The sequence below is a fragment of the Vulpes vulpes genome, chromosome 1 (assembly GCF_048418805.1).
Source record: "Vulpes vulpes isolate BD-2025 chromosome 1, VulVul3, whole genome shotgun sequence".
Taxonomy (NCBI): domain Eukaryota; kingdom Metazoa; phylum Chordata; class Mammalia; order Carnivora; family Canidae; genus Vulpes; species Vulpes vulpes.
Genome location: NC_132780.1, coordinates 106,105,922 through 106,119,351, shown reverse-complemented (window position 1 = coordinate 106,119,351; position 13,430 = coordinate 106,105,922). Strand labels below are relative to the sequence as shown.

General features: G+C 34.7%; 1 protein-coding gene across 2 annotated transcripts in view; it reads right to left on the bottom strand.

Moving 5' to 3' along the window:
• Window positions 1-13,430, bottom strand: part of ZPLD1 (zona pellucida like domain containing 1) — a 74,145-nt gene that overhangs the window by 13,768 nt on the left and 46,947 nt on the right. For both annotated transcript variants that reach the window (XM_072722292.1, XM_025989992.2), the window contains exons 5-8: window positions 10,980-11,161; window positions 9,454-9,526; window positions 5,358-5,455; window positions 3,924-4,004 (exon numbers count right to left, since the gene is read on the bottom strand). In XM_072722292.1, the coding sequence (XP_072578393.1) occupies window positions 3,924-4,004; window positions 5,358-5,455; window positions 9,454-9,526; window positions 10,980-11,161 (434 nt within the window). The remainder of the gene's footprint in view (window positions 1-3,923; window positions 4,005-5,357; window positions 5,456-9,453; window positions 9,527-10,979; window positions 11,162-13,430) is intronic.

Sequence of the window (13,430 nt, the reverse complement as noted above, 5' to 3'; positions counted from 1 at the left end):
TAGTACAATTATTGTGCAAGTTTTCTGCTTACTAGGCTGTTCCTTTCCTAGTCTTTTGGCTTGAGAGGACAGGCTTTATCATCATTCACTCATTCATTCATTTGGACAGGTTTATCACCTATTCATTCATTTATATCTGTGCCCACTAATATTTCTGAGTTACTGACTTCTTCAGTTCTAAGTCTAGGATATATGAAACAAAAAGAACACCCAAGGAACTCACCACAAATTGTCATCTCGACAATTTTTTCCTTGCCTCCTTGCTCTTTTTCTCCTTCTCTTCTTGTCCTTCTCTGTTTTCCCTGTTTTAATTTTTTTCCCCACCTTTTGACCTTCATCCATATCTCTCACCCCCAAGTCCCATATCTGGCAACCACTAATCTGTTCTCTGTATCTACGATATCTATGAGAGGTTTTTCCCCCATGTGATATCCGTTCACAATTTCTTTATCCATTCATCCATCAGTAGACACTAGGTTGTTTCCATGCTTTGGCTATTGTAAATAATGCTGCAATGAACATGGAGGTCCATATATCTTTTTGAGTTAGGGTTTTCATTTTCTTGCATAAGTACCCAGTAGTGGAACTGCTGGATCAAATGGTGATTCTATTTTTTTTTTAAGATTTTATTCATTTATTCAAGAGAGAGAGCAAGAGCAAGAATGAGTGGGAGGGAGGGGCAAAGGGAGAGGGAGAAACAGGAAGCAGGGAGCACAAAGAGGGGCTTGATTCCAGAACCCTGGGATTGTGACCTGAGCTGAAGGCAGACACTTAGGTGGCTGAGCCACCCAGGTGTCCTGCCTATTTTTAATTTTTTGAGGAAACCCCATAGTGTTTTCCATGGTGGCTATACAATTTCCAATCCCACCAACAGTGCCTAAGTATTTCCTTTACTCTACATCCTCACCAACCCTTGCTACTTCTTATCTTTTTGATGTACCCATTCTAAGAGGTGTGAGGTGCTATCTCTATTATAGTATTAATTTGCATTTCCTTGGTAATTGATGGTGTTGAACATCTTTTCAGGTACCAGTTGGCCATCTCTATGTCTTCTTTGGAAAATACCTATTCATGTCTTCTGCCCATTCTTGAATGAGGGTTTTTTTTTTCTGTTGAGTTATAGGAGTTCTTTATATTTTTTTGAAAATGTATTTATTTATTTGAGAGGTGAGGGAGAAGGAGACAGAGAGAATCTCAAGCAGACTCCCCACTGAGCATGGAGTCCAACATGGGGTTCAATCTCATGATCCTGAGATCATGACCTGAGCTGAAATCAAGAATAAGACATTTAGCCAAATGAGTCATCCAGACTTCCCTTTATATTTTTTAGATATTGGCCTCTCATAAGATAGGATGTTTTGGACAATTATCTTATGAGACTCAGAATCTTACATAAACCTTATATTTTAGCTGACTTCCTTTGCCAACACTTCATCATGGAAGGAGAGATGCTGTGTCATTACTGCCAAATAGGACTAGAATTCCAGACTCTTTCTTGGTTTTCCTATTCAGTAGATTGCCTTTTCATTTTGTTGATGATTTTCTTCGCTGTGCAGAAGATTTCAGTTTGATATAATCCCACTTGTTTAAATTTGCTTTTGTTGCTTTATGGTTACTTTGTAATAAAAAAATTAATGTTGTAATGTCTAATTGCAAATCTTATGTTTTTCACGCAACCTTTTCTAGTGAGTTTATCCTTAAAATTCTTTTTTCTCAGCTTTTTTTTTTTTTTTTACATTTTTTGTGTAGTACATTGGAATATAGCAAGCAGTATCTTCATTGCTTACCATTCACATTTGAAAGGTTGGATTTCCCTAGACATGTCATTTTTCTGGGGACTCTTTGGGCAATGTGGAGCAGTAAGGACTTTCCTCAAGGATTTCCTCAACTCGACGTTCTCCCGCCTTTGTTTTACAAGGACAAGTTTCCATTGAATGCACCATAATTGTGTAGTTGAGTTTTCCCTGCCTCTCTGAACCTAAGATATCAAGAGTTCTACTATCAGCTCCATGTTCCTCAGCTTCATTCACAAGCCTATTCAACCATGGCTCTTATCTTCCTAGGTGAATCCTTCACTTTTTAGAAGGTACACTTTTCCTGGCACTTTCTGAGATCTACCACTTCTGAGGCTCTGGTCATTCTCTATCCCTTCATTCTCCACATTCTCCAGGGCTGTTGGCTTGTTGGGTTTCAGCTCTGTTCCTAACAACTCCCACTCAGAGTGGTACCCTCTCCTTCTGGGTGTGCATTTCTCTTGGCTGTTTATGAAATCTGCTACTACCCCAACCCCTCAACATTGACTTTTCTTCCCTGCTTCTCCTGCCACCTCTCCCCACACTGCTTCCTACAGACCTCCCTCTGCACCATTTGGTCTTGATCTTAATTATTTTTATCAACACAAACACATATTTGGGGATTTCTCAGTTTTCTTTTTCCCCTACTTTCATTGCAACTGACATTTGAGAAACTCATTTAGCTACTCACTTCACTCTCTATAGTTCTGACAAGAACACTAAAGAAATTCAACCCTAAGCCACAGTCATACTAGAAGTCTGACAATCATATTCCAGATTATCAGTATGTGGTCATTATAGCAATTTTGGAAAATAAGAAAAACATCAAAACAAAATGATTCACAATCCTACCATGCATAAATACCACTGTGAGCCTGCTGATGTATTTCCTTAAGGCCTTTTCTATCATATATTATACAAATGAGGTTCATTGTACATATAATTATATATGCTGATTCTCTCACCTCATATTTGATTAATTTAAAATTTAAAGAACCACATATTACCAAGGATAAAAATACTAAGAAGCCAGAAGGTAGGAAATAAAACAGAACCAGTCTTATTTTTCCCTGTTTTAGAAGTAACTTTATATAATCTAGTGCCTGTGTGAGATCTCAAATCATTAGTTCTCTATAACTCACCTAGCCATTTCCTCATTGCTGAACACCCAGTTTGCCCTCAAGTTTTACTATTTTAAATATCAGTGATAGATCAGAAAATCATAAATATTTTATAATATGCTTCCAAACTTGTGGATATTCAATCAAAGAATATGGAATATTTTAAGGCTTTTGATACAGACTTTTTTTTCCCCAAAACATTGCCCAAATTAACACTTCCAGCAATAGGATGTAAGAGTGTCAGTTTGACCTAGCCTCTGACCATCCTCTTAACCTTGATTAAGCAATAAAACATATTCTTTTGGTTTCCCATCATATTGCTCCCATCATGTGTCAATAAGCAGCAGTGATCTGAGCCAACTGCATTTTATAAGCATGATTAGAAGCCATTGCTTGACTCTCAAGTCTGCTCTGCTGTCAGATAAAAATGCTGAAAGGAAACTGGGATGATTGAATGTTTTTATGATCAATGTCCCCTTTCCCCAAATGTAGATTACATTCACTCTATCATTGTCTATTGGGGAATGAAGTTGAAATTATTGGCTCTGATAAAGAAGTAGTAGGCTTATATCATACTTTCTTATTAAATACTGATAAATGAAGAAAAGCATTTTGGGGTCTAAATTATCTATACCATTACTTTAATTTTACTCCCCATGACATACGATGAGACTGTCTAGCTGTGAATAAATAGTACCTCCCCCTGCCTTTCTCTGATTACCAATAATACCCAAACTGTGCTTTTTCTAAGACAGTGAAATATTCCCATATGTCCTAAACATGAATAAAACATCTTTGATGGACCTAACTTACTTGCAGTTTCATTCAACAATAGCTTTATCAGCATTTTTGTGTTGAAAACTCTTCTCAAGTTTTATTCTTCCAGCTTTTTAAGAACTAAAAGCTCAAAATGTAACTTTAAACTTAAAGCTATAGAAGTGCCCTACAATCCTGGAGTTTTCATTTCAACTATATACAACTAGGATTTTGCTATCAATACAAGACTTACCTAAGGAAGAGATCATATCGAATATCATCATTTGGGTTCCCTGATGGGGTTGTGTAGCAATAATCCATTAAGACATTCCATCTGCAGAAAGAGGCAAGCATAGCCGAGAGTCAGAACCTCCTTTTGGATATTAGTTACTAATCCAAGGGAAGTAAATATTGACAGATATCTTACCCCATAGAATAGGATCATATTTTTATTAGTTATTTCAGAGGCTTCTTGATTATTAAAATGTTCTCCTAAGCTCAAGGTGTTTAAAAATCTGCAGCAAACTGCCATCCTATATCAAGTGGGGCTAAGGTTAATATCACACAAACACAAAAATTGTGTATAAGAAGAAACAAAAGCCAAAAGTAAGCTACAGAGATGCTTCTATGTTCACTATGAACAACAGCCTTTTGTTTCCAGAAATTACTATATCCAACAAATGATGGAAGATATTATACTATATACAACAAGGAGTTTGGTGCATAAATCATACACTGAAAATTATGCCAGGATCAGTGGTGGCGCAAGTGGGAGGTCTATGATAGACACTGTTTTAGATAAAAGAAAACCATGAGGCAAATACACAGCCTTCCTCCACAAGACATACTGTGCCTAGGTTTATGCATTATTTCCTTCCAACTCTGCTGTTATAAAAATTACTAGTCTATGGGAAGTAAATGCCAACATTTTGTTTAAAATCCTGCATTTGATAAGATAGTTTTAAAGATCCAAGAACAGCAATACTAAGAAGAAAAAAAGGGAGGAACTAAATTTCCAGAGTATACTGGAGAATATTCTTCAGGATACAAAGTTTATGTAATAATAGGTGAGAAACCCAAAGTAAACCATGTACACATTATAATGTTATTATAGGGTAGGATGGGATCCTCAGCTTTAGAATTCCCTTTCAATGTTGATCATTCTGGATTATCTAAAACGTGATCATATGAAACTTGATCATATGAAACTTCATTGATTTAGGGTTTTTTTATGGAGATGTTTCTGAGGATCATTTTAAATAATTTTGGCCCAGATCATTATGGGGAGAGTTCTTTTGTTTTTAATAAATTTTTATTGAATAGTAACATACACATAGTAAAGTGCACAAATCTTCAGTGGTCACAAAATGATTGCATGTGATTCATCATCTTTCAGATGAAAGAATAGAACATTGTGGTATTCCAGAAGATCAGCCCATTCCCTCTTCCAGTAATTCTCCCTCCTTCTTTATGGGAAGACTTGTTATTTTCCAATTAATGACACAAAATAACTGTCATCCCTTAATCTTTGCAATTTGTTATTTCTATTTACTAGCATTCCTAAATGATGTGGCAATGACAGTATTTTTTAAATTAAAAATGAAATGAGCAAACTTAATGATTCATGAGGCTTTACGTGGTCAAAATGTTTTAGCCAACAACAACAAAAAAAGACGTTTGAAAATACCTGCCATCCAGATTAGTGGCTTGTACAGCTGCAAATACTTTGGTTTTCAAAGGTAATCCTATACTTGGGATAATTAACTGCTGACTGTAGGTTGAATCCTAATGGTGAAAAAAATGAGCAATTAATCTGTCATTGTTTTCCAAACAATACATTTACCACTTAAAACAATAATATCATATAAAGAGGGGGCAAATCAACATAAATAAACAGAATCAACAGCAAAAAGGATCTAGTAAACCTCTAGTTTCTCAGCAGAACTGTTCTTAAACGATACCCAAGTAACAAATTCATTTCTGTGAATAAATATTTTTGTTTCTATAGCTTATCATATATAATGGTTAATGTTCGGTGTATTTAAATTGCATTCAACAGTTAATAGTCAGTGGTTAGTTTTTAATTTAATAATCAATTGTGGATATAGAGTTTATTTAAATTAATACCTCATTTATTTAAATTACATTAGTGGCTAATAGTTTCTTTGAGTTATGTCTATTTTAGTTTAAACCCTTTGCCATTGGAGTCGTAGGTCTTTACACTCTTGATAATCTCTCATTTGCCCCAAATCACTTATCTGACAATCTGAAATTACCAAAATGTATTTGAAAACCCCAAAAAGACCAACGGGTCCTGAAAGTTGCCAAAATGTATGCCATGGAGTTCCTTCACCTGATTCCTTGCCAATTACTTATAGAACAGTGTCTCGGGACTTCACTTCTATCTCTTTACCCTTATTTTATAACAGTCCTAGAGAGCTTATTTATATCACTTCCCAGTTTACAGTATTAAAGCAATAGTTTAGAAATTGAGAAGTGGCAACTTTAATAGTTTAAAAAAAACAGAAAAAAAATGTAGAATGCAAAAAAACGGAAAAGAAAAGAACTTCTAAAAATGTAAGCTATTTAAGAAGCTGGAAAGAAAGTAACAGATTTTGAATTTTTTAAATTATGGCTTGCACACTTTATTTTTGAAAAAGTAGCACTTTATTTTATTCCCAAATAAAGACAGATAAATGAGGGATTATATGCTGTACTTTTTTTCTATATTTCTGTGATAAATGGTAATAGCTCCCCCAACCATTTCTAATAGGTAGTATTTTTATTTATCTTTTTCAGCTCCCTTTGCAAACTTCTCCAAATATTCCACACTTCATTAAATATACAGATCTTTAATCTTATATTTGCATCAGCAGTGTCCAGAAGAGTTTTTTAATTTTTTACAAGTTTTATACTGCTAAGTCATTTGCAAATGATGTGACTCAGCTGTGGTTTAGTCATGAATCATCACATTTTTCCTCCTAAAATTGCTTCTAAAAAGTATTTTTTTTCCTTTGGTTTGTATAGTTTCTTTTTTATGCTTGTTAGTGCAACATTGTACCTAAAGTCAACTATATTTATTTTAGACTTTTTCTTCAACTTTTAAGAAACATTATTACTATGATACTATTTCAGACTTACTCTTTCTGTATTTGCTCAGAAGACACTAATATTTAGGTATAATTCAAATTCACAAAGTCATCTTCACTTTCCATTTCCACAGAGAAGAAAACTGATACATTTATATTACACAAAAATAAGACCACAGTTCAACTTGAAATAATATACATACATGGAAATCACATAGCCAATTAAAGTCATCATTTTTTATAAATAAAATTTTCTTAAGTATATTTACTAGCTTCCAGAACACATAGAAATAAACAATTGGATGAATCCAAATTAGGCACAACTTTTCCTTTCCAAAGAATGAGAATAGTGGCTATATAATGTAACTTTTCATCATTCTTATGGATTAAAAATTAAAAACTCTGCATATGAAATAGGAAGATATAACCATTAATGGTTATAAAACAATACTTAGTCTGAAATGCTGCAATAAAATTACATATGGACAGCTAAATGTTAAGTGTTCCAAACAATTATAATAAGTATGATTTTGGATCAATAAGTGAAAGAAAGGAAATCCATTTTTTTCTAGTGTAAATTACTAGGATTTTTTTCCTTGTTACTACCACACAATTGACTATATTCCCTAGGCTGTACTTTTCACTTTGTGACTTATTTATTTTAAAACTGGAGGCTTACATAAATTACTGGTTTGGTAATATCCTGTAACATGGCACCATATTACAATCATGTTAAAAAAATAGTTGGGGGGCAGTGAGAATCTTCTATTTTGTACATTAATGATGGATGTATGTCATCGACATTTGTCAAAATCCACAAAATGTATATGAAGAGTGAAACCAAATATAAACTATCGATTTCAGTTAATATACCAATGCAGGTTCATCAATTGTAACAAATATACACCAAAATCAAGTTGTATATAATAGAGGAAATCCAGGTCAGTTTTTCTGTAAACCTAAAACTGCTCTAAAAAGTCGTCTGTTCATTTAAAACGTATTTTGTGGAGAAATTGTCAAATTTCATTACATAATTGTTCAGTAAATAACTTTTAAAATTCAATTAATTTTAATTCAATCATCAATGACACCTTTATTGCAAACTGGGTAAAAATTAGATGTGTTTATTCTGTTTTCTGAATTATAGTCTTACAATCTATTCTCATCAGGGCTCTTAAGATGTTGAATCTTATCAAATATAAAGCACAAGACATCAAAAAAAAAAAAGACATGTTTTGACACTACCTATTTCATTTACTGTCTTATATCAAACAATTGGTTACCTTTTTACCATAGAATTAAAATCTTAAGGTTATCACCAAATCATAGGCTTTTATTTAGCGTTAAGATTCTAGAAAGTTTTTGAAGGATTATGCCTAGCTCATAACAGGAGAATACTATTTCTAATTATAAAGGAAAGACCCTCAGAGCAAAGCTCTCCCCAAATCCGCACTTCTAAATTTTTATTTTCTGCTTTTCCAGTAGAATAGTTTAATTTCACACACACACACACAAAAAGGCGTCAATCAATGCCATGTGGGCATATATTTTTTTTCTTTTTTAGAATGAGGAAGTATCATCTTTGTTTCACTCAAATACAACAAATACTGAATCCAAACCAGTCACCTCAATTCTACCCCAGGGACCTTACACATATAAATCAACAGATAGGAATTTTCCAATTTAAAAATATTGCTCAAAACAATAACTATCTGGCCATATTGGGAATGAATATTGTCAAGTATTTGCTGAGTATTGTGGAACCAAGTAACTTGGCAGTTTCTCCTTGCAGGAGAAAGTTTAGAAATGACAGAAAGGCAATCTTCATTCCAACACATTTTAATTTGTTGTTTAGAACTCAGTGGTGTCAGACTACACACTTATAAACATGATTTTTTTAAATGCCTTTGGAAAATGTCCTACTACAATATTTATAGCTCATTATATTCAAAGTATAAAGCACTGACTTTTAAATCAGTTGCATGAATTATAACTCAGTGCCATGATGACATGAATAATAATGTAAAAATCAGATTCATAATTTACAAAAATGTTGGTTGATAGATTGAAAAATTGATATTTAAATCAGGCATTTAAAATGTATGAATAAAAATTTTTAATCAACATGAAAATATCATTTGGGGGATTAATGTTAGAGTTATAAATAGAAATCCATGTATTTTTCACGTTTTGCTGCCACTGTCGATATTTACATGACAAGAGTTTAGACAATACCATGTAGTCGACCCAAATTATTTCAAATGTGATAGAATTATCATCAGCCAAAGCCCATATGGAAAGCATTAACACATTCGTCACCAAGGAAAGTATCATTTGGACTCTTCCTATCTTTTTATCACAAAAATATTACTTCCAAATTCTTAACCCTGACTATGGCTACATACACATGTGTGCAAATAAATATATACATAAAAATGTAGATAGACATTTGGAGTAGCTATGTAGAATCACATTTACAAATAAAATCTAAGTCATTTATCAACTTTTAGAAAGTAATAGTTTTTAGTATATTTATCACTAAGATATAAAAAACTGCTAGTAAGATGCATAAATGCTACCAAAGTATAACAGGGTTAATGTGGCTCTTGGTAGCTTTTCATATAAAATCCATCCGCATAAATGGCTCCTCAGAACGGTACAAGAGAACGTGACATCCTTCACCTATCAACTCACATTATAAAGGAGCAGATTCAAAGTGCTGACAAATGTACCATTGTTCTCTCTCACAGAAATAGCCGCTGAGGACCTAAAACAGATTTAGAGAAAGGAAAGCACTGATGAGATTCTAAATTAAAAGTTTCAGTTATACATTAATGTTGGGTTTAAGGCACTAAAACTCTTGAGTAAGCTTGACATACTTTTTAACCAGGCCCGGAATACGCACACTATTTAAATCACTGAACAGATAAATAATCAAAAAGCAAGAGAGACCAAATAAAGACAGACTGTTCTTTACGGTCTTTTTCTTTACAAAGGCATCTTTCCATTTTGCATTACATATATGAGACTTTTTAAAGAAGAACGTCAGCTTTGGAATCTGAAACAGACACGCTTTCATCAATCCCATTAGACGTTTCATGAGATCAGGGATTTTGTTTTACTTTGTTCATTGGTAGAACACTGCATGGCACATAGTAGAAGTATGATAACTATTTATTGAATAAATGAATGGATTTCCATGTACACGGCATCTCAGGAATGTGTTTACTGAGGAAGAGAGGGAGCAGACTAATCCATGACACCCTAATGACTCACTTCCCTCTACACCTGCATTGTTTTGACTCCAAGCCTTTCTTGCTTTCCCAGCCTTGCTTTTCACCCAGGTATTTATCATCATTGTGCCATCACAACCAGCTGTGATCATTTTTTTTAACTGAAACAGAATGTGGCCTCTACATTCACTCATGACTGAGATTAAACAATAACTACACTTTTGTGAAAGCAAATTCTAGCACCGAGGAGAGAAAGTTTTTACTCAGCTACCCCATCTTGTCAAAACTATTTGACAAATCCAGATGACTGTGTTGTAATGTGAATAGAGCCCTGTCTTGGAGTAGGTACTTTGGGAAAAATGAATGAATGCATGACTATAAACAAAAGGCTGTGGCCTCAGCGCATATCTGAAGCTCTTTGGCTCTGAGTGTTGCCACCGCTCTTTGGGAACCATCGGCACCTGTGCTGTGTCTGCAGCAAAAGGCATGCAGTCCTCAGATTCTGAGGCAGCAGAGTCCAACACTGAAAGCAGATGGCAGAGACTGAAGCCAAACAGGACATAACAATGCAGTAGCTGTTTTATGCACTGGAAACAGGACAGCTCTTCTGGACTGCATAAGTACACAGTTCTGAGCTTCTTGGGCAATTCTGAAGGGCGTGAGAAGAATCCCAGGTAGACATCCAACCAGTTTGAGCCAGCTTTAATTTGGGGGGAAATTATATATATATATATATATATCTGATCTGTTGATATGGGTCATAACAATGTTGGATAGATAGATGATAGATAGATAGATAGATAGATAGATAGATAGATAGATGATAAATACAAGACTTAATATGGTTTCCATTACTTTGAGTTTGGCTATTCTCAACAAACCCTGCTATCTTTATAAGTCTCTTGAAGATTAAAAAAAAAAAAAAAAAAAAAACATGACCCAAACATAAACACAGAATGTGAAAGCAAGGATAGAATGTGAACTTACGAGGCAAGCTGGGTATTATTAACCAGGTATTCCAGTGGGTAACTACAACTAAATTTGTAAAGAAGCCCAGGTAGATAGCTGATGATTGTTGGTGGGTCTGGAGTATCAATGTATCCCGAAATATTTCCTATTTGTACTGAAGTTGTATTTCCATAAGCACTGACTCCAGGAATTGTGGATACCTGTTAGAATAGATCAAGTTCAGAGATTTAATAGCTATCTATAAATCTAGGCATTTCGTATGCAAAATAAAACATTACACCACATTAGTTCTAGGGTCTGTTTCAACTGCAGCATGCCATAGCTTTGAGATTATATACAAAATAATGCTATGTATAAGTGATTATATATGTCTTTTAAATAAATGAAACTTCATATTCACCAAAAACTCTTTATTCACATTTCACAAATAAGAAAGGAGAGAGATTACATGTTCAGAGTGCTACAACAAGTAATTCAAAAATGTTCATGAGTAAGGTCCAAATTCTGTGGCTTGGCTTAAAAGATTCCTGTTAATCTGATCTTGTTTTTGACTTCGGCTTCGTATCTTTGGACTCATACTCTTGGTTAATAATGTCCCAGCTGTAGGACCCTTCTTGCGACTTTGCATATGCTCCCTCTGCCTCTTTCTCCCCCACTTCACCATGACATGCCCTGCTTCTCCCCTGGATCTCATGTTCCCTAGGAAAACTCCTGACGTAGGTAGTGCTCATTTGCATCATAGGAGTCACAGTGCATGAGCAGTCTGCTGAACCAGCAGTCCCTTTCCATGTAATCAGAGCTCTTTGTGGGTAGTGACTCCACTTAGCCTTGTTTGCTTTGGCACGGTTGTCACCACACAGTGACACCAGCATCTTGGGAACCCTGAGATAAATTCTGAACAAATGAATCAAGGTCATAAATTTTCTAAGAGTCAATCTGAGGGCCTTACTCTGTGGTACCTATATGGAGACTCTTCTTTCTTTCCAGGGCAATAGTTCATAGATGGGTTTCAGAGGGATCATGAACTCCCAGAAGTTATATCAAAATATTGTCCATATGTGTATTTTCCCGAGACTGATTAGGTTTCATTGGACTCTTCAATCCCACTAAAATTTGAGAACCATCATTTTGGGAATAGTCAATAATGTTCTCGAGTTTCATAACACCATAGAGCCTCCCCATTATGTCAAAGGCAGTATGACTCTCAATAAATACTTTTAGCAGATATTATGGAAACCTGTAATACTTTCAATAATAGAATAAGCTTTATGCATAAACTTATAAGCACATGGGCAAAGCTGAGGCAATCTCTAACTAATTTTTGAGCAGAGCTAGAATCATTACAAACGAAAACATGTTTTTATTCTAATCCAATGATGTAATAGTCTACTTAACTTTTCCTATGTAGGATTGTCCTTGGAGCAGACTCCAAAGCTGGTGACGTCCATGCCAAAAATGAAAAAAATAAGCACATCTTCCCTTCCTCCCACACTTCCCTGACTGGCTAACTAAATATACTAAGTCTGTGAAAACAAAACAAACAACACACACACACATGTATATAGTCATTTTTATATCCAAATTATTCAGATTTTTTTTAGATTTTTAAAAAATAAATAGCATGTGCACATGCAAATGCATGTACACACACACACACACACACACACACACAAACACACACACAGATGCTTTGCCTGGCATCACTCCTGAATTGTTTTCTTGGCAGCAGGGCAAGACTTAAATCCAAAGAAGAAAGTGCCATGAAGGAGAGATCGATCCCAGGGTATGGTGGGAGGAGGGAAAACTTGGCTCTCCATTTAGGCTCCTCCTTCCACGAGGAAACCCAGACATGTAATAAGCAGCCTGCGTCACTCTCCCTCAGGCCCACCTCATAACCTCTGCGCACAACTCAGAGAGATGAATAAATGTTTTTAATAAAAAGAGTCAACAATACTTATGCTACAGGCTTGGAAATGGTCAGGGGCACAATATTCTAAATGCCCTCTGGGAAAAGATAAAGAAGGAGATCAAAGAAATCTTTTTCCTGTCTGCCATCTCCCATCCAGTCTTAGAAATCCTTCCCTTAGAGAAATTAAGCCTTCTCTTTTAATCTCAAACAATAATTTATGAAGAGGAAGAGCCAGTTTCTCCTCATTCACTGGGCTAAGTGGTAATGCTCATTGTGTCTCCTTTTTGTCTGTGTTAGGATTTACCAATAAGATTATATCTAAACAAGCAAAATGAAAAACAGAACTCAATGAATTTCAGTGTAACACCCCTCAAATAACAATATTTATACTTGAATTAATTTTAATTCCTGGGAGAATCAATTTCTTATTCAATTCCTTTTCTTCTCTTTTCCTTTTTTTTTCTTCTTTTTTTTTTGGTGTTCAATGAAAGCATAAATAAATGAATAGCATAGATTAGTGGTTCTCATTCAGGGTGGAAATGTTTGAAGCAGTATTTTAT